At 39.8% G+C, this 22,123-nt stretch overlaps 1 protein-coding gene across 1 annotated transcript in view; it reads right to left on the reverse strand.

The window, feature by feature from the left end:
• Positions 1-18,511, reverse strand: part of LOC137321797 (low density lipoprotein receptor adapter protein 1-B-like) — a 113,320-nt gene extending 94,809 nt beyond the window's left edge. Inside the window, exon 1 of the mRNA XM_067984472.1 lies at positions 18,079-18,511. Within this exon, the coding sequence (XP_067840573.1) occupies positions 18,079-18,163 (85 nt within the window). The 5' untranslated portion in view covers positions 18,164-18,511. The remainder of the gene's footprint in view (positions 1-18,078) is intronic.
• Positions 18,512-22,123: the final 3,612 nt, after the last annotated feature.

The raw sequence follows: 22,123 nt of genomic DNA on the forward strand, positions 1-22,123 counted from the left end.
TCTGCCAACCTACCTCCAAATGCTAGTGATATTTTTAATATTAAAAAAGAGCCAATTCCTATCAATTCTTCACTAGCATTAAAAATATAAAGATGGCCCAAACATTTTACAATTTAAAAATAAAGTCTAAAAAGTTCACATTGTTAACATTTGCAGTTATTTCTCCCAAACACATTCCAGTTCAGCTGTAGTTGTATTGCATATCTTACAATCCTGTAAAGCTGAAATCAGCTTGCTACAACACAAAATGTGCATAACTGCTTTGTAAAACTGTAACATCTTGCTTCATGCAGCAACAGTAGTTATGTCAACAAGAAAGCAGAAGCACACAAGAGACAAAAGTGAGCTTAATCACAATTACTGCCGTTATACTTGTAGTGTAGACATCTGCAGGATAAAGCAAGTTACCCAAACAAAGAGAATATGGTTTGCAAGACAAAGGAGACATCATTCGCCATCTTGCCGATTTTGTATCGTCATGTCAAGTGATAAAATTGGAACTTCTGCAAAAACAAGTTAAGTTAAGGGTTTGATTTTGTATTTCCCACCGCAGGTACGAAAGTAGCCTGCCTGGTGGGTTGGAAGGCCCTTGACATCAAGGTAGTATTTGACAGAGTGTGGAACCAAGGAGCCCTAGTAAAATTGTAGTCAATGGGAATCAGGGGGAAAACCTCTCTAGTGGCTGGAGTCATACCTAGCACAAAGGAAGATGGTAGTGGTTGTTGGAGGACAATCATCTCAGCCCCAGAACATTACTGCAGGAGTTCCTCAGGGCAGTATCCTAAGCCCAACCATCTTCAGCTGCTTCATTAATGACCTTCCCTCCATCATAAGGTCAGAAATGGGGATGTTTGCTGATGATTGCACAGTGTTCAGTTCCATTCGCAACCTCTCAGATAATGAAGCAGTCCGTGCCCGCATGCAGCAAGACCTGGACAACATCCAGGCTTGGGCTCATAAGTGGCAAGTAATATCCGTGCCAGACAAGTGCCAGGCAATGACCATCTTCAACAAGAGAGAGTCTAACCATCTCCCCTTGACATTCAACAGCATTACCATCGCCGAATCCCCCACTATTAACATCCTGGGGGTCACCATTGACCAGAAACTTCACTGGACCAGCCACATAAATAATGCGGCTACAAGAGCAGGATGGGTATTCTGCAGCAAGTGACTCACCTCCTGACTCCCCAAAGCCTTTCCACCATCTACAAGGCACAAGTCAGGCGTGTGATGGAATACTCTCCCCTCGCCTGGAGGAGTGCAGCTCCAATAACACTCAAGAAGCTCGACACCATCCAGGACAAAGCAGCCCACTTGATTGGTACCCCATCTACCACCCTAAACATCCACTCCCTTCACCACCGCCGCACCGTGGCTGCAGTGTGTACCATCCACAGGATGCACTGCAGCAACTCACCAAGGCTTCTTCGACAGCACCCCCCAAACCCGCGACCTCTACCACCTGGAAGGACAAGAGCAGCAGGCACATGGGAACACTTTTTGTTTGAAGTCTATTTTCCCCTCTAGGCTCTAAGCTCGAGAATTTCCTCCCTACATCTCTCCATATCTCCACCTCTCTCTCCTCCTTTAAGTTGCGCCTTAAAACCCACTTCAAAATTACATGACCACCTGCACATTCCCCTCCAAGTCACACACCATCCCGACTTGGAAATATATCGCCGTTCATTCATCGTTGCGGAGTCAAAATCCTGGAACTCCCTACCTAACAGCACTGTGGGAGAACCTTCACTACACGGACTGCAGTGGTTCAAGGCGGCGGCTCACCACCACCTTCTCAAGGGCAATTAGGGATGGGCAATAAATGCTGGTCTTGCCAGCGACACCCACATCCCATGAACGAATTTAAAAAATCATGCAGACATATTATGCCTTCATTGTGCTGTTCAGGATCATATGGTATATGTTGCAACTTCTGTGAAATACCATCTCAGAGATCATCACTCCAAAAAACACAATAAAAATACTTCAAAATTTTCACCAAAAAAATCATACCTTCACTTTGACTCACTGGTTACATGTAAACCATTTCCCACAACCAGGAGATTTCCATACAAATAACACATATTTTAAATTTGTGCAAGTACAATGGTTTAGCATATCACCTACAGTTGAGAGGAAATCTGAAAACATTTCTTTGTAAAACTGCTATAGTCACTTCATCCAAACAGGCCTGGAGATGAATCAAGGGTAGGTTTAAATATACAGTAGCTCGAGTCATTCAATTTGAATTCTGAAACATCGATACAGAAATGTAGCATTACTCCCTTCGCCCCACCATTTTATCAACCATGCCTTCAGCCATCTAGGCTCTAAGCTCTGGAATTCCTTCCCTAAATCTCTCCATATCTTCACCTCCCTCTCCTCCTTTAAGATACTCCTTAAAACCTACTTCTTAGACCAAGTTTTTAATCACTCCTAATATCTCCTCTTTGGCTCAGTGTCAATTTTTGTCTGGTTACACTCCTGTGAAGCCGCTTGGGACATTTTCCTACATTAAAGGCGTTATATTCGATAAGGTGCCACATAAAAGATTACTGCACAAGATAAGAGCTCATGGTGTTGGGGGTAATATACTGGCATGGATAGAGGATTGGCTAACTAACAGAAAACAGAGTCAGGATAAAAGGGTCATTTTCAAAATGGCAATCTGTAACTAGTGGGGTGCTGCAGGGATCAGTGATGGGGCCTCAACTATTTACAATATATTTCAATTACTTGGATGAAGGAACAGAGTGTCATGTGGCCAAATTTGCTGATGATGCAAAGATGATGCAAAGCAAGTTGCAATGAGGACACAAAGTGTCTGCAAAGGGATATTGACAGGTTAAGCGAATGGACAAAAATTTGGCAGATGGAATATAATGTGGGAAAATGTGAAGTCATCCACTTTGGGAGGAAAAATAAAAAAGCAAAATATTATTTGGATGGAGAAATACTACAAAATGCTGCGGTACAGAGGGATCTGGGTGTCCTCGTACATGAAACACAAAAAGTCAACATACAGGTGCAGCAGGTAATCCGGAAGGCAAATGGAATATTGGCCTTTATTTCTAGGGGGATGGAGTATAAAAGCAGGGAAGTCATGCTACAACTGTACAGGGTGCTGGTGAGACCACACCTGGAGTACTGTGTACAGTTCTGGTGCCCTTATTTATGGAAGGATATACTTGCATTGGAGGCAGTTCAGAGACGGTTCACTAGGTTGATTCCGGGTATGGAAGGGTTGTCTTATGAGGAAAGATTGAACAGGTTGGGTCTGTACTCATTGGAGTTTAGAAGAATGAGAGGAGATCTTATTGAAACATACAAGATTCTGAGGGGACTTGGTAGGGTAGATGCTGAGAGGATGTTACCCCTCATGGGGGAATCTAAAACTAGGGGGCATAGTCTCAGAATAAGGGGTCGCCCATTTAAGATGGAAATGAGGAGGAATTTCTTCTCCCAGAGGGTCGTGAATCTTTGGAATTCTTTACCCCAAGAAGCTGTGGAGGCTGAGTCATTGAATACATTCAAGATGGAGTTGGACAAATTTTTGATCAGCAAGGGAGTCAAAGGATATGGGAAAGGGCGGGAAAGTGGAGTTAAGGTAAAAATCAGATCAGCCATGCTCTCATTAAATGGCGGAGCAGGCTCGAGGGGCCGAATGGCCTACTCCTGCTCCTATCTGTTATGGTCTTATATAAATACAAGTTGTCACTTAACTAACTCAAAGCTTCATTCCAGTGTCCATGTAGTTGCTTAGCACAGCGCTGTGCAAGCTAAATGATCTGATTTAATTGAGACATTTTAGTGGGGTACACAATATGAAAAAAGGAGGCGGGAAAGAGAGGAAAATAGACTTCAAACAAAAAGGCAGCAAAGCTCTTTATGTAATTGTCACATGGTACTGCAAGAAAAATTTACAAGTTCAAACAAAACCTTTACTGTTAAAATAAATCCACTGATAATTATGTGGCTTTGCAACTATAGTATGTTGCTGAAATTTAATGCATCAGCAATATAAAATTGAACTGGCTCAGCACCAAAAGGGGATGGTCATAGAAAGGAAACCAACCACAAAGTAGAGCATCACAAAGATAACTGATAAGAAAAAAAGGTGCACTACTGTGGTACATGATTAGGTAGATGGTTCTAATAGGCAGTAGGATTGAATTTGTATTTACACCATAGCTATTAGCAGATGGGACCTACATAACAAACCTAGAAAATAAAAATCAACTGCAAATGTTGATGGGAGATTTTAAGTTTAAAAAGCCAATACAAACAGTTTTTGTAGGCAGTCAAAATTATTACAGTTAACTAACACTGTGCATGAAGTTTTGAAAACTCAAGTTTGACATTAAAGTTAGAGGATTATTATCAGGAATTTTAGTATGCATGCCAGAAATTCCTGTTATGAACCAACCACCTACTTCGTGGTATCCAAAGTTGGGAATCAATAGCAATCTTTTCAATAGAAATATTTGAATTTAAAGGTTGCAATCTTCATGAGGCTGCTTCAAAGAAAATTCTGTATGGTTTACGGCTCATAAAGCTATTGGTCAGACTATGAAACTAAATAGTGCAGGCATTAATTATAGAAACTTGGGAACAGGAGTAGGCCATTCAGCCTCTCCAGCCTGTTCTACAATTCAATTAGATCATGGCTGATCTGTACCCCTGGGATGAGAGGGTTGTTCTATGAGGACAGATTGTGTAGAATGGGCCTATATTCTCTGGAGTTTAGAAGAATGAGAGGTGATCTCATTGAAACATATAAGTTTCTGAGCGGGTTTGACAGGGTAGATGCTGAGAGGCTGTTTCCCCTGGGCTGGAGACTCTAGAACTAGGGGTCATAGTCTCAGGATAAGGGGTTGGCCATTTAAGACTGAGATGAGGAGGAATTTCTTCACTCAGAGGGTTGTGAATCTTTGGAATTCTCTACCCCAGGGGGCAGTGGATGCTGAGTCATTGCGTATATTCAAGACTGAGATAGATAGATTTTTGGACTCTAGGGGAATCAAGGGATATGGGGATCAGGTAAGAAAGTGGAGTTGAGGCCAAAGATCAGCCATGACCTTAATGAATGGCGAAGCAGGCTCAAGGGGCTGTCTGGCCACTCCTGCTCCTATTTCTTATGTTCTCAACTCCATTTACCTGCCTTTGTGCCATATCCCTTGATACCCTTACCTACTGTCGATCTCAATCTTGCAAATTTCAACTGACCCAGCATTCACAGCCTTTTGGGGAAAAGAATTCCAGAATTCCACCACCCTTTGTATGAAAAAGTGCTTCCTGATTTCACTCTTGAATGGCCTAGCTCTAATTTTAAGCCCCCTTGTTTTGGATTCCCTACTAGATGAAATAGCTTCTCTGTATTTACTCTAACAAATCCTTTTAAAGTTTTAAAAAGCTCAATTACCCCTCAACCTTCTAAATGCAAAGGAATATAAGCCAAGTTTATGTAACCTGTCTTCAGAATTTAACCCTTTAAGCCCTGGTATAATTCTGGTGAATGTGCCCTGTACCCCTTCCAAGGCTAATATGTCCTTCCTGAGGTGCAGTGCCCAAAACTGAATGCCGTACTCAAGCTGGGGCCTGATTAAGGCTCTGTAAATTGTAAATAAACACCATAATTATCAATACTTGCCAATAATATCCACCAGAACATTGTTGAATTCAAAATCCTTGTCCTTGTTTCACTTCTGTGAAGTGCCTTAGGACAGTTATTATATTAAATGAAAGTTGTCGAATGTTGTTGCTTGTTTGGGATATTGAAGGAAGAAAAATAAGTCTAAGTTGAATTGTAGAAGCTCAGATTTGCTTGGTTGACCAACCAACATCCATTCCTCCTCAAAAAAGCCCACAAGGATTTGCAGGTAATTAATGGTTATGGATGTCCTTGTATCAATAAATGTTTGTTTATTCCAAACTTCTGTACTTCTAGTAGGTCTGCAGCAACATATCTGAATATAAACCACATTTTTTAAATTGAGAAATCAAAGGGAAGGGGCGAATGCCCAGTATGCAGGTTTAACAAACAAAAGTGCAAACACGGTAAATCCCCAATTAGTGATTAAGTGACATAAAACTTAGCCACTAATTAAATTGTAGGAGAAAGGAACGAGTGGGGAGGGCAAGGATTTCCACAGTTATGAGATCCTGGAAAAGACTGAGTTGGAATAGGCCACACTAAAGCATAAAAAGGTACCAAAGCAGAAGTACAGAAGTTTGGAATAAACAAACATTTATTGATACAAGGACATCCATAACCATTAATTACCTGCAAATCCTTGTGGGCTTTTTTGAGGAGGAATGGATGTTGGTTGGTCAACCAAGCAAATCTGAGCTTCTACAATTCAACTTAGACTTATTTTTCTTCCTTCAATATCCCAAACAAGCAACAACATTCGACAACTTTCATTTAATATAATAACTGTCCTAAGGCACTTCACAGAAGTGAAACAAGGACAAGGATTTTGAATTTAACACAGCGGTGGACAGGGAGATGAAAATGGAGCAAAGTCCTATTAGCAGGAAGATTCAAGCAGTACCCAATATGCACAAACAATGGACACAGAACTAGAACTTTAGTTTACAGAAACAAGTCGTAGGAGAAATCTATATTGAGAAGTATTATTAAGAAAGTACTTTGACTTAAGAAGCAGAGTTAGGAGCCAGTCCAGCTGTCAAAAATCCAAGCCCATCATGGGGTTGAGCTCCAAGACTTGTGTGTTCCTCAGGGGCCAAGGACAATGTGGTGAAGAGAACTTAGTCTGTCTGACAACAACCGATAATGTAGCAGAATGGGGGCAGTAAGGAGTGTAGGCAGACAATCAGAGGCCTGTCACTGGCACAGAGATCTGGAGCAGACACCAGAGCAGGAGCAGAAGGCGGAGCAGGAGTGGGCAACTCATGTCCAAAAAATTCAAGGTCTGTCACAGGAAGCAAAGTAGGGAGGAAGTGCAGGTATTTGGACCAAAGACCTGGGAATGGAGTAGCAATGCAACTAGCGTCAGGTAAAACAAAGCTAGGAGATGGAGTTTGGACAAGTAACAGTGGCACCTAATGTCAGGAAGACTGAAAAGATAAGTATAAGGGTAATTTAAAAGTAATAGCCAAGCATGGCTCTAAAGTATGTGACAGACTTGGACATGACACAAAATTGTGACACTAGATCCAAAGTATGAAGTACAGTACATGCTACAGGTAAAACTTGATATATTATACGTCAAGTAAAAACAGACTGCTTTTCATGTAACCTTTCAGGATTTAGATGCATAACAGGCCTATTCTTATTAAACCATTATGGCGATCAGAAGGCCTTAGCCCTTATCTCCATCGCGCAACTCATGCGCTGTTTATCACGCATGTCATGCAATGGACTGAAAAACAAAATGCTCAATTCACAAGGATTACTTTCTAATCAGAAGGAAAAGAAAAATATGAAAGTATGAAATTTCCAGACATTTTGGTACTTTTCTCCAACTTGTAGTTCTCATTTCTGGTTAAAAGTGCTATTTTTAGCCCAACAATGACAGTACTTCAGATGAATTATATGAAGAATTTGAATTACACACAGCCTCCTCCATTCACATGGATAGAGACTGAAAAGCAGTGCTACAATGTGATTTATCCAATTCATGTGCTGAGAACCGTGATACATGGTTGCAGCCCCGTGAAATCCAGAATGTTTCCCATCTACATGAACTAACAACCTGAATGGAGCACAGACAGTTTAAAAGAATATATATCAAACTGCAGTGGTTAGCCCTATCAGCTGGCAACAGTTGTAACCATAGCAACTCTGTCATGGGTTGCCTCCAAGCAGTCTGGAGAATCAACATTACAAAATCGGATCAAAACTCCACTCAAATTGCAAGTTTAAAAAAAAATGATAGCACAAGGCACACGATTTACAAGAAGTAAAAGCATTTGGACAGTTACATGGGGAAGATGGGTATCGAGGGATATGGGCCAAGTGCAGGCAATTGGGACTAGCTTAGTGGTATAAACTGGGCGACATGGACATGTTGGGCCGAAGGGCCTGTTTCCATGTTGTAACTTCTATGATTCTATGATTCTATAAGTCTTAATCGCACTGAGGAGTACTCATTTTGGTTTAAAAAAATGCTACTTATTTTGAAGTACCTCACTCTTAAATTTAACACAACTATATATGTTTAAATGCATTTGGGATCACTCTCTGTTGATCAAAAATCTTACTCCTGATATTTTGTCAATATTGACAGTTCTGTACAAAATTGCGGTTACTAAATTATTATTTTATGTGCTCTACTTGTGAAGGAGACAGTTATATCTTATTTTGTTGCTCATGAATTGCCAGAATGTAATCTCCCTCGCTCATGGAATACAAATGCTGGGAATTTCCTTGGATCTGCTCACACTCTGCTGCCATAATTTTCCCAGAAGTGCAGCGGAAACCCCGTTGGAAACCTGGTATACACGTGTAAACAGGGTTTTCGCCGCACTTAGGGCAAAGTTACGGCAGCGAAACGGGAGCAGCTCTGAGGAAATTAAATATAAAGATCTTCTTCACGAATGGAGCACATAAAATTATGAATTTGGAATGTAATTACTGGAAGTTTCTCAAACGATAATGTTTGATTATCTATTTTCAGTATGCTCTTCCTTGTCGTCTGAACATAAGAGAAATCTTAGAACATTGTCCCTTTTTGGAGTTTATATCCTCACGATCGTTTAATGTGCACACCTAAGAGACAGAAGAAACAAAGATGAAACAACAAAGTAAAAATGTCACAAAAAATAAAGTACAACAGCACAGCTGAAGTGTCATATTAAATATGCTTCTGACCTCAGGCATTGAATCTAAGCCCTTTGAAGAAAACAACCCCAGCTGATAGTGAAGCAGTAAAGGATAATGATCAAGTCCACAAGGATGGCCTATTCAGAATTCATCCCCAAACCAACAGTTTAGGCCAACGGACAGCCCCTCAGGAACCACCACAGACAAAAAGACACATTTACCCCATTCGGATGACAGCCTGTTCTTCTTCATTCATTTGTCATCCACAAAAAAAGTGTCAATTGCCAATTACTGAAAATGTACACCATAGACGAGTCATGTACTCTTCACAACTGGTACGTGGGTTCAAATTCAATCCAGACTAATGGGACGACATACCACCGCTGTACAGAGGTAGTGTTGCATTGTCTTTGGATGAGACATTAAACTGAGGTGCTATCATTCAGTGCAGGTGGATGATAAGAGACCCCATGGCACTATCTGAAGACAGGCACGACTTCTCTTGTGCTCTGGCCAACATCCCTCTTTCAGCCAACATCACCAAAATCAGATTAATTAGTCATTCATCTCATTGATGTTTGTGGAAATTTGCTATGCACAAAATGGCTGCCACATTTGCCTGCATAACAATAGTCATTGCATTTACATGGGTTTACAGTATGGAAACAGGATATGCGACCCCACCATTCCATGTTGGTGTTTATCCTCCACACAAACAGTAGTTCTAATCCCATGTGCCTGCCTTTCCCATATGCTTTTATCTCTCTTTCCTTCAAGCACCTATCTATGCTAAAAAAAACTATTGTACATGAAACCTTTTGAGCCATTTTTGCAAGACACTACATATTAGTCCTTTTCTTTTGTTGCAGTATAAAGCCATACAGTCCAGAAGTTTACAGGTTTGATTTCTGGTCAGCATTGAGTTCATTGATCTCAGCGAGGGAAGCAGTTAGGGTACTATAATTGGCCTTTGCACCGCTAAACTAGGGAGAGAGAAAACAAGTTAGTCAGGGTTCCTGCTCCCAATTCCTATTCAACGACCGCCGATAGAAAGTGTGCATGTGTGAGTATTGGGAGAGAACTGGAGTCCGAAAAGGACACAGCTAGGGTGGGCTAACCTCCCCCCATAGCAGGCAGGCACCGGATTTTCCAACAGCATTGGTGGGGGGGCAAGGAGGCACCACAGATGAGTCAGCAGTGGCACAGGCATCCAACTGCCCAATAGTGCCCTCCCACTGAGCTCACAAACTCCGACGAAGCAAGTACTGGAGGGTACCGTCAGGCAAATGCTGGCGGTTAAGTCGGGATCGTGGTCCATAGATATATGTCTATATATATATCTCTCTCTCTCTCTCTCTCTCTATTATTATACACACACAACATACACACCACTTTCCTCCCCCCCGCCCACCCCCTCAGTCTGTGACAGTTCTTACTAATTAAAATGTTTGCATTTTCTAACTGCAAACATAACAGGTAATATTCTGGGAGATAACTGTTAGTAGATTGAATGGTTCGGAGGGATCCTAGGAAATTAGATACATTGCACATGCCCAGACTGCACAATCCAACTTCAGATCACATAGTCACCATTCTGGGCAAAAATATCAACTCCAAGCCCAGGCTTGGGAAAGGCTGAAAGCTTCAAGTGAAAACTTTAATGAAGGCATTAAAGTACACAAAGGACAATTCAATGGATAAAATTAATCATGTTATTGTGCCAAGTTCCATGAAGATGTGAATTGAGAGCTGGGGAGACTCAACCAAAAGTAAAGAAATCTTATAAAAGACAGGCATGCATGGTGGAAATAGTGTAACAGGAGTAAATAAGGGTTACTAAACAATCCAAAACTTGTATTATACAGATAAAGCAAACTACTACTGAATTTCAGTGCTAAACCTTTTAAACTGACTATCTATCAAATTTGTTCTTTGAGGGCACAACAACCTAATTTCTTTCAGCCTGGGTCCTCAATACAGAAGCAAAAAACAAGTAAAAACCACCACACTTTATTTCAGGGGAATTATTAAAAATACTCAATTTTCAGAATAATGCCCTCTAAAATTGAACCAATAGTATTTCTAAAACATTTAATGGTGTCACTGATTCTAGTGTTGTCTTCAAAAGAACCCCTGATGTGTGCTTTTGAATATGAGTTTATTCACACTCACAAATACCTCCACATTTATCCGAATACAACTTACACCTAACAACACCAGAGGTAGCATCCCATATTAATCCAGGGTCTCATAAGCAGGAATCAAACCAATATCACGTTACATTACACATGAGCTAAATTTTGCAGTTTCCTTTGTATTCCAAGACAGATGACAAGTTAAATTTATTTATTTTAAAACCTAACTGAGAAGGTTATGAGATCCACAACAGTCCCTAGTTTTATGACAATGTTTCCTGTCTTAGATTTAAAACAATTTTGTTTATTATTGAATCAATATTCTTTCAGATTACATGAACTACTCAATTAATAATAAATATTATTTGATGTTAACACATTCTATTACTTTCACACTTAAATGTGATCCAAAAATTGAATTCAAGTTATCGCAAACTTGTGACACGCTAGAAATGTTCCTCCATGCCTTAACAACAACTTGCATTTATTTAGCACCTTTGTCATTCGTGATGGACTGCCACACAGATGCAGTTACTATTCAAAACATTTCTTTAAAGTAATCAACCGAATTTGGGAGATAATTTTTAAAAAACAGAAAAAATACTGGAAACCTGAAATAAAAACAAAAAATGTTGGGAATACACAGCAGTTCCATCAACAACTGTAAAGAGAAAACAAAATGTTTCCTATGTAAAGCCTTTGTTCATACCCAAAATATTAACCTGTCTTTTCTTTTCATCAATTCTGAAGGAATTGCGGTGTGTTTCTGGCATTTGAGGAAATTTGTATTTTTTGTCAAAGGCTAAAAAGTCTTGAAGATTATCTGTCGGTAAATTAAAGAAAGCACGATCCCACAAACAGCAATGTGATAATGATCAGATAATCTGTTTTAGTGATGTTGGTTGAGAGATAAATATTAGCCAGGTCACCCGGGAGAACTCCCTTGTCCTTCTTCGAAATAGTACCATGGGATCTTTTACATCCACTCAAGAGGGCAGATGGGACCTCGGTTTAATGTCTCATCCGAAAGACAGTACCTCCAATAGTGCAGCACTCCCTCAGTATGGCACTTAAGTACCAGACTGGATTATGTGTTTAAGACTCTGGAGTGGGACTTGAACCTACAACCTTCTGACTGAGGCAAGAGTGCTATCACTGAGCCACGGCTGACACTAGTACTGATGAGAGTACAAGCCCAGGCCAAGCAAGATGGTTCCAGACAATGGAGTGTAAATAAAGTATCTTTAATGTAATAGAAACAGATCTAGTCTCTCAATTTATTTTCCTTTCAGTTCATCTGGATGGTTTTATATTGCACTCTTTTCCTAACAAAACAATTTCACTGGACTAAAATTAACTAGCACCATGAACTTTTTCTTCACTGTTGCCTAAATATTACTGAACTTGTAAATGAGTAACCATAAATCAATAACTTCTTTAGCAAGCTCTATCTGATGTATCGTACACAGCTGGTGCATATTTACAGCATGGGTGTAAATGGATATCCATGGGGGCATTACAACTGACACCGATCCTGTCCTCATTTAGCATCCATTTCCAAAGGAGCTGCTAGTTAGCAATCAGGAACAGAAACCCTGGCCAATTTGCCCTTCTCTAACCTGGTGCACTGAGGCCAATTGTAGCACCTATATTGCTGCCCTGGTTGAAAGTAGCTTAATATCACAGACTAGGGATCGAACCTGGAAACTTCTTGGTACATATTGCTCAGATTCTTATTGCAAAAACTTGCTGAGCCATCAGGGAAATACAAAAAAAAGTTTCTAGAACTGATTTCAGAAGAAATCAAGCTGATCCATGAAAACAAACACCACAATACCCTGCATTAATGTACATTCCTTGTGAACCATATTACATTCGCCTGTCAGAATTGTGAAATAATGCCAAGAGGCTTTTTCCAGGTGCTTGTGCTCATCATGTACTGACAATATTTCTTAGAATGTCTGCAAGCACAAATTTAATGGCAAAACTGTTACACAGAAATACTTTTATTTAATATCTCCATAAAACAATCAAGTTTTATAACTGTAAAATCAAAATTCACACTCCGATTTTAGGATTGCAATTTTAGTAAACTCCCTGATGTTACACTATACATTACACCCCTATATTTACAAAGAAAACAGTATGCATAAAGCTGCAATGTAAGGACCAGATTTTATGGTTTGTATATAAACATTTCTGTACTTCTGGCCCCAAAGCAGTTTCCTCACTCTCCCAAACGATTAGTTGATTGATTGCAGTTGCTAAGAGACCCACAGAACAGACTTCCCAATGACAGGACTATTCACATTTTTAAAAAAAGTATATAAAACCATAGAGTCCTGCAAGCATTTGAATAATGTTTTGGATTTTCTTTTTGGAGAAAATGACAACTGCTGGTAGCCCCTCGGTTATAATAGACACACTCACATTTTTCAAATAATCTGCAACTCCCCCAATGGCTCACTGAGTTTGTCTAGTGAGTAGCTGAACCACACAAACCTGGAAGTTTGATCCCCAGTTTGTGGCAAGTTAACTGATCTCAACTGGGCCAGTGACAGCAGTGCTACAACTAGCCTCAGCACCCCCAAGCTAGAACCATCTTTAGGTTCTTCAGCAATGACCTTCCCACCGTCAAAACACCAGAAGTGGGATTGTTCATCGATTATTCCACAGTGTTCAGCTCCAAGGACAACCAGCCAGAACAGGACTTGGATAACATCCAGGCTTGGGCTGACAAGTGGCAGATGACATTCATGCCACATAAATGCCAGGTAATGACAATCTTGAACAGGCTGCCCCCCTTGACCTTCAATGATATTAACATCACCAAGTTCCCCACCATCAACATCTTGAGGGTCACTACTAACCAGAAGCTGAACTGGATCAGTCATATCAACACTGTAGTTATAGGGCAATGGTGCAAGAGGTAACCAAAAAAATTAATGTCGGCCTTTATCTCAAGGGCACTGGAATACAAGGGGAGGGAGTAATACTTCAGTTGTACAGAAACTTGGTCAGACCCCATCTGGAGTACTGCGTTCAGTGTTGCACACCAAACCTGAGGAAAAATATATTGCACTTGGAAGAAGGAACAGCGCAGATTCACTGAATAATACCAGGGCTTACAGGGTTAAATCATAAGGAAAGGTTGTGTAAACTTGGCTTGTATTCTTAAATAATGGAGTGACATTTATAATTTTTAAATCCAAAGGCACAATTCCTAAATCTAGAGAGCTTTGGAAAATTATGACTAATGCATCTGCAATTTTGTTACCTATTTCTTTTAATAACTTGAGGTGGAAATCATCAGGTCCTGCAGATTTGTCTGTCTTAAGTCCCATTATTTTCTCCATTACCATTTTTGAACTTCTATTAAATCCACTAAGTTCCTCCCCTTGACTCATTTTAGGTTCCCTTGTACCGCTAGTATTTTATCATCTTCATCATCCGCTGTGAAAACGGGTGCAAGGTACTCATTTAGCAAATCTGCCATTCTCTTATAACCATTATGGTCTCGCTTGCATCAGTCTTTAATGGGCCCACACTCCCCTTTACCACTCTCTTTCTCTATTAAAAATTTTGCTGCTAGCTTTGATATCCCTTGTAAAAAAAATTAGATTCCTTTTTGAACCTCTTATTTACTTTATTTGTATCCCTTTGCAACCCAGGAGTGCAGTATTTCAAGAAGAAGGCTCACCACCACTTTCTCATGGTAACTAGCAAAGAGCAATAAAACCTGTCTGGTCAGCATTACTTGCATCTCGAGAACAAAATTAAAACTAAGCTCCTATCCTGAATACTATCCATTGACCCATAATGGCAATGCACACATGGACAGGCATAGGCTAGCATCTGATGCCGCATACGGTTCAAAAGTCTGCTAACACTCATTACCACATGTGAATAATGACTTGCATGAGGTACCTGAGGGCACTGACACCTGTGCAACAATATATGAGCAAAGGATTGATACCTTGAGGAAAGTGAGAGGGGCAAAAATGGCAAGAGAAAGGAATGGCAAAAAAATGTAAGTAATCTGCAAAATTATTGATCCATAGACTACTACAGAATGTGCACGTCAGCATAGCATTATTTAAAGACCACCATTATTGGAGTACTCAAACCACTACACCAGAGAGGTACTGAATTTAAAAAAAAATAATAGCAAATATGAAATAGATAAAGCCTAGCAATTATTTTAATGAAAAAATGTTTAACTACTCTATTGCAAGAATTGAGTATTAAGTCAAATAAAAATTATTTTTCTTAATGAGAAGGTTTACCATGACAGCTTAGTAAAAGAATTTACTAAACATAAACTTTTAGATCTTCCAACATTGACCCTTCTCTCTCTTCCCCCTCCTCCCCAAAAACTATTTATTTTCCAGTGTACCGCACACAGATAGTCATGTTTCCTACTATTCTCAGTTCTACTTTATATTTTATGTTGGGAATGAAAGACTCAATTACAGACACCACTGACAACCAGTCACCTTTTACTTTGGTATAAGAACACAATGTATGAGCAGGAAAAGGCCATTCAGATAATTTAGTTCACTTCACTCAGTAGGCCCACTTATAGGGCTGCCTAATCATTTTCAATTCCCTCCTCCCTGTAGCCAAGTCTCCAACCAATGCGGTGACAATATTGTGTTCATTTTTGAATTCTCTATTGTGTAGCGTTCCAACTCATAATCTAACTATTCAAGTAACATTCACCTCAAGGATTCCTTTAGCTTAAAATTATAAACCCGGAACCAACCTGTTATCCAACAGCCTGATAGTAGAAAAGCATACATGAAGTATAAGTCATGGCGGATCCCACTAGCTCTAGACTGGTACAAATAACAATCTTAGTAGAGACTCTTCAATTAAATCTAAAGACAAAGCTTTTGTAATACCTAAAGCTTGGATTTTGCATGTGCATACTCTGTAGAGTCACTCCAATGTTAAAATTATCTTTCTAGCATCACACATTTTTGCATCAAACACAAACTAATACAAAATCAAGACATTTGGATGTGGGACTTATCCCATGCTACCAAAGCCTTCAACAAGATTGGCAGTATGGCCAAAAATGTCCTTTTTTGAAAGCAACACACATACTTTTTGAATCAAGTAGTGATCCAGACTACTTCAATCTATGCACATCAGAAAATACAGTGGCCAAAACCAGCTATGTTGGAAGAAACCACTTTTAAAAATAGCACATTTTTTAAAATTACTATTCCTACTAAAAATGGGGAAATTTGTTAAAGATAAGATTTCATATAGTGCAAAATAACTCATTCTAAAATGATAGAGTGGACAAAAAAGTGTTTCTAAATGTTAGAAATCAGGAATATAACATTTCCAGAATTTCTGGAAACACACAGCGGGTCAGTCAACATCCGAAACAGATTAAGTGTTAATATTTTGGGTGGGACACTTTATCAGAAACTTAAAATAAAACACTTCCCCACAGAATCTTTAAAAAGTGCTGGACTATTGTATCAACTTAAAGATATCTTTATAGAGATCATACACTCCTACATATTATAAATGTACAGTAGTATGCTATGAGTGTGATTCCTGAGTTAAGAAACAAAAATAATCACATATAATAATCACATATAATAATCACAAAAATAATCATCTGAATGGCATTTTAACCCACAAACATTAACACACCTTCAGTGTTAGTTAACAAAAATGCACAGCAAATAACCAATGAGGGAAACTACATGCATTCACATCGTCAATCATAACTCTTGACTGACCAGAGAGGGTTTGAAGTTGATAATATTTTCTTTACAATAATCTTTGGTATTTATTTCAGGTGGTCTCCAAACATCAACATAAATATAGATTAACCTTTTTAGTATTGAAATGTTCTCAAAAAATTAACATACTTGTAACATGATTTTTTTGTTAGTGTATTTCTTGAAAATTATAGAATCTAATGAATATAGAATCTTTGTAATAAAGCATAAGTTATACTTTCCATTTTATATTTTAAAAAATGCTACTGTGCTTTTCGCAGATTCATTGTTTTTGACACTACCAGGTTAGATGATCGCCAAATACTTAGTCTTCCTATATGGTTCATCTTATTAAAAGTACAATTTTTACAATTCACATGTGTAAACCATCCTTTTATACATTTGTATTTAGACAGAAATGGTGGTTGTTTATAAAATGTATATTACGCAAAATCATGGAATAAGATGTTTCCACCTGTGGGGGAGACCAGAACCAGGGGCCATAAATATAAGATAAGATAGTCACTAATAAATCTAATAGGGAATTTAGGAGAAAGTTCTTTATCCAGAGAGAGGTTAGAACATGGAACTCGCTACCACAAGGAGTGGTTGAGGCAACTAGCATAGATGCATTTAAGGGGAAGCTAGATAAACACATGCTGGAGAAAGGAATAGAAGGATATGTTAATAGGGTTAGATGAAGATACATCCTATGCAATTCTATGTGAAAAGAAAGGCCAATCGCACCCATCATGCTCACACTGTGCTCAGTTTGTAACGTCACAGGTTCTCCCCAACTTATATGGAAGAAAGATAAACAACCACAGACAACAAACAGCTCAAATGAAACGAAACTAACATTTCTACAAATACAACTCCGTGAAAAAACTCCAGCCCTTTTCAATCTAAAATTACAACCTACATCATTCAATAATAACCAGTTGAACTGCAGAGTATTCGATCAGTCAACTGCACTGGTTACAGTTTACATTTACTAAAACCAACACGTTGAGATGTGTGCAAGTACAGATAATTTTATGAAAAGTTTAAGATGTAACATAGATGACCACTGTAATATTAAAATTACTTTCAACGAACACAATCGTTCAAAAGGTAAAAGTCTACCGCTGAATCAGGCGGGCACAAGGACCCAGAGAAATCTGCTCTGCTTTAATGGTATGGGACAAAGGCCCGAATGATACACATCAGCGACTTTAATGTTGCATTTTATAGGCAAGAAATAACATTGTAGCGTAAAACATCCAAGTGCCCAAATGAAGCTCGTTTTTAAATCGGCAGCCTCGGAATCCCCCGGGCAGACGCTCCCGACCACCGAGCCTCTCAGCCACCTGAGACTTTTATTGCCATTGTATGGTGCCAAAATTACAATCATTTTAAAAAAACTTACTCTGATGTCTGGCCATTCCCCAGCTCTGCCTGGTGATGCTGGGGCTCCGAATCAGCGCCCTTCCAGCCGATTTTAAAGCGTCCATAGTTGGCAAGTGCAAAGTAGTTTGTTGGGGGGCGCGGAGGGTGTGGAGCGGCTCGGCTCGGCTCGGCGCTCCTTGTCCCTGAGTGAGTGAGTGTTTGACGGACAGCCGGCAGAGGATCACACTCAGCCGAACGAGGACAGCGTGGGATCAGAGCGACTCGGATCACAGCAACGCCCGAGGACAGCATTCGAGGGGCGCGGCTCGGCTCGGATCAGATCAGATCAGCTCGGCTCAGCTCGGATCGGATCAGATCAGATCGGCTCAGCTCGGCTCACCTCGGCTCCACTCCGTGCAATCAATGCCTGGGAACGGCACAGGAACCGAGCAGCTACAGGCGTTGTAGGATTGGTTGACATGAGTTTAAACATGGTCTGTTGTTGTTGCACTGGGATCAGGAATAAAATGCACACGTTTCTGGCAGGAGATGAATTGGGTGCGGGGGAATCAACCGAATAACCTTTTTTTTTCGCGTCTCTTCTGCTTTTACATCCTGTGATCTGCTGGCTTGGGATATGCTGTGCTGGTTTGATGTGATGATCAGTTTGGCTCAAACACAACGCTTCACACTTTTGCTTGAGGTTGCCTTTAGATCTGCTCGCTGCCCTAGGTTCTCATCGATCAGGGTTGTCACTCTGACGAGAAGGTCAATTTATATCCTTTAAGTACCAGTGCTTCACGCTCTACCAGCTGGAATTAGGGCAAATTGTGCTACAACAGAAGAGTTGGATCTTACAGCTTATAGGGACATGGAAAAGAACAAATTGGCACAATGACATTTAACCTCTTGGTCCTGGGTTTGGACCCATACAAGACTGGCGTTCCTTCTCTCATCTAGATATAAGGGTTGTATGCCTTTTCTAATTAAAACTATAAGGAGACACTGGGTTGCCCTGTGCCATCAAACAAAAAAAAATAACAGAAGTGCCCCCTTTTTAGAGGGGCACAACTAATAGAAAACTTAAACAAAAACAAAGGTAACATAACTTAAATAATAATATTATTTACACCATCCACCACGCCCTCCAGTCCGTGCGGTGCCCACCGGTCACGGAAGGCCTCAAGCGTCCTGGGAGACGCCACGTGCTCCTTCTCCAGGGCCACCCAGGTGCAGATAAGCTCACGGAAGAGAGGCAGGCAGCCAGAGTGACACCCCCACGGGCCGCATCCAACCTGATAAGGATTGTATGTGAATGGAGTATGATCAGTCTCAAGCCAATTCTTAATGAGCATAAATCCACAGCACAATTTAACACTCATTGGCAGATGTTCAAGAATTTCAGGCGTTGGAAATACAAATATCATCTGGTAATCAATGGAAATGAAATTCAGGCAGGTTCTATTACTGGCAGGTTATCCCCTCTGCCAGTTTACCGCTCAACAACAACAACTTGCATTTATAGAGTACCTTTAATGTAGTAAAATGTCCCAAGGTGCTTCACAGGAGCGTTAACAGAAAAAAAATGGCACTGAGCCAAAGGAGGAGATATTAGGACAGGTGACTAAAAGCTTGGCAAAGAGGTAAGTTTTAAGGAGTGTCTTAAAGGAGGAGAGAGGTAGTGAGGTTTAGGGAGGGAATTTCAGATCTTAAGGCCTAGGCAGCTGAAGGCATGGCTGCCAGTGGTGGAGCGATTAAAAGAGGCAAGAATTGAAGGAGCGCAGAGATCTCGGAGGGTTGTAGGGATGGAGGATGTTAAAGGGAGGGTGGGGCGAGGCCATGGAGGGATTTGAACCGAGGATGAGAATTTTAAAATGGATGACCGGGAGCTAATGTAGGGTCAGCGAGCACATGGGTGATGGGTGAACGGGACTTGTGAGTTAGGATAAGGGCAGCAGCATTTTGGATGAGCTCAAGTTTATGGAGGGTGGAAGATGGGTGGCCAGCCAGGAGAGCATTGGAATAGTTGAGTCTGGAGGTAACAAAAGAATGAATGAATCCAAGCAGTGAAAGTGAATATTCCTCCCATTAAGTCCTTGAAACACTCCAGCCTGAATTGTATAACATAAACATAAAGGTGTAATTTGGATGGAGCGGTGGAGGTAGTTTTAGTCAATGTTTTGGAATTTGTTTTATGTCCAACCAAATAATTTCATGGTGGACAAGAAATATTACTCTACCACATGGTTTGAAATGCAGTCATAATAGGGTTATTTTCACTAAATATTACAGAGGAACAGCAGACCCAATACTTATTGTAAGGTAGTGAGTATAGTAGATCGTATCCCATACAGAATATACTGCCAGAATTTCAAAAGTATTGTACCAATTTTTGTTTTCTCCTCCCACATATACATAGCCTAAATCAAATTTCTACCATATATGTCTAAGGTTTCAACTTGTTCTGAACTGCCTTATGTACAAGTCCAGAAATAATGTAATAGATACGCTCAAGCCAATTAACGCAGAACTACAATACAACCTTTATGAAAATGAGTTCATTCCCTCCTGCCAAAGTCATCAAAGACAAATCAGACACAGATGTAACTATGCTAATAAGTACACATCTATGTTAACATACTAATATTCCATATGATAAAACATTGATATTATCACAGGCATTTAGTTAGACCTCCTGTTTACAGCAAGGATTTCATTGAAATTTAGTTTACAGCAAGTTTTGTAATAGGCATTTAGCTTACAGTCAGCATTACAATTACACAACTAGTTGGCAAAAGTAATTGTATCAGATGTTTCAAATAGAGGTTATTAAACCAACAAAGCATTGAGTTTATCACCTGAGCTATGTGGCCAGATCGCCAGGACTCAAGGATTGGAAATGGCCCATAAGCCATAGTTCGGATAACTCTGTCCTAAAGGACAAGAGGAGATTTTAAACTAATTTCAAACCCCTTTGTATTACATCCTTAAACCACTCTCCAATGTTCTTTTATTTAAGATGTCAGCTTGCCTCGGTTGATAGCACTCTTGCCTCTGAGTTAGAAGATTTTGGGTTTAAGTCAGGGAAAGACAGTAAATGATGGGACGTTTTGCCAATGTTTGTTTTCTTGTCACAGAGGTAGTTTAAAATTGAGTGTAAAAATGTGAATATAAATCAATTTTGACATTATGACTTTACCAATAAATGCTGCTCACATCGATGAACATTTCCTTTCTGTAATCAGCAGATCAAGCAAAGCCAGTGGATGAAAAGTGAAGCAGATAGTAGATTCCTTTTAACATTGGTTCAAATATAATATATTTCAATAATATTCCAAATATATATATGAATAAGGGCTAAAACTGTAAATCAATCCTGTGACCTAATATGGATGGCGGTGCAGTGTCTGGAATACTGTTTAAAATGTATTTTAATTTAAGAGTCAGGATAAGAAAAGGGCATTCATCCCATCAAAGTTCATCCCTCCAGTCTCTCCCATCATGGCATCTAATTATATTTTGTATGCTTTTGCCTCTATTATTTTTGGTAGATTATTCCTAGAGCTTTAAGTTTTTACTTCTGGAAAAATTTCCCAGGAACTTTTAACTGATTATTTTGGACTTTTCTAAAATGGCTAGAAATATAACAACTTAGGAACATAGCAACAGGAATAGGCCACTCAGCCCCTCGAGCCTGTTCTGCCATTCCATTAGATCAAGGCTGATCTGTACATCAACACTTACCCGCCTTTGATCCATATCCCTCGATACCATTACCTAATAAAAATCTGTCAATCTCAGTCTTGATAATTTCAATTGACCCAGTATCCATAGCCTTTCGGGAGAAAGAATTCTAGATTTCCACTACCCTTTGTGTGAAAAAGTTCTTCCCAATTTCACTTCTGATGGCTCTAATTTTAAGATTGTGCCCCCTTGTTCTGGATTCTCCCATCAGAGGAAATAACTCCTCTGTAGCTAGCCTGTTGAATCTTCTATCATTTTTAAACACCTCAAATAGAACACCCCTCAATCTTGTAAACTCAACTGAATACAAGCCAAGTTTATGCAACCTGTCCTCATAATTT

This window comes from Heptranchias perlo, chromosome 5 (assembly GCF_035084215.1).
Source record: "Heptranchias perlo isolate sHepPer1 chromosome 5, sHepPer1.hap1, whole genome shotgun sequence".
NCBI classification, from domain to species: Eukaryota; Metazoa; Chordata; class Chondrichthyes; order Hexanchiformes; family Hexanchidae; genus Heptranchias; species Heptranchias perlo.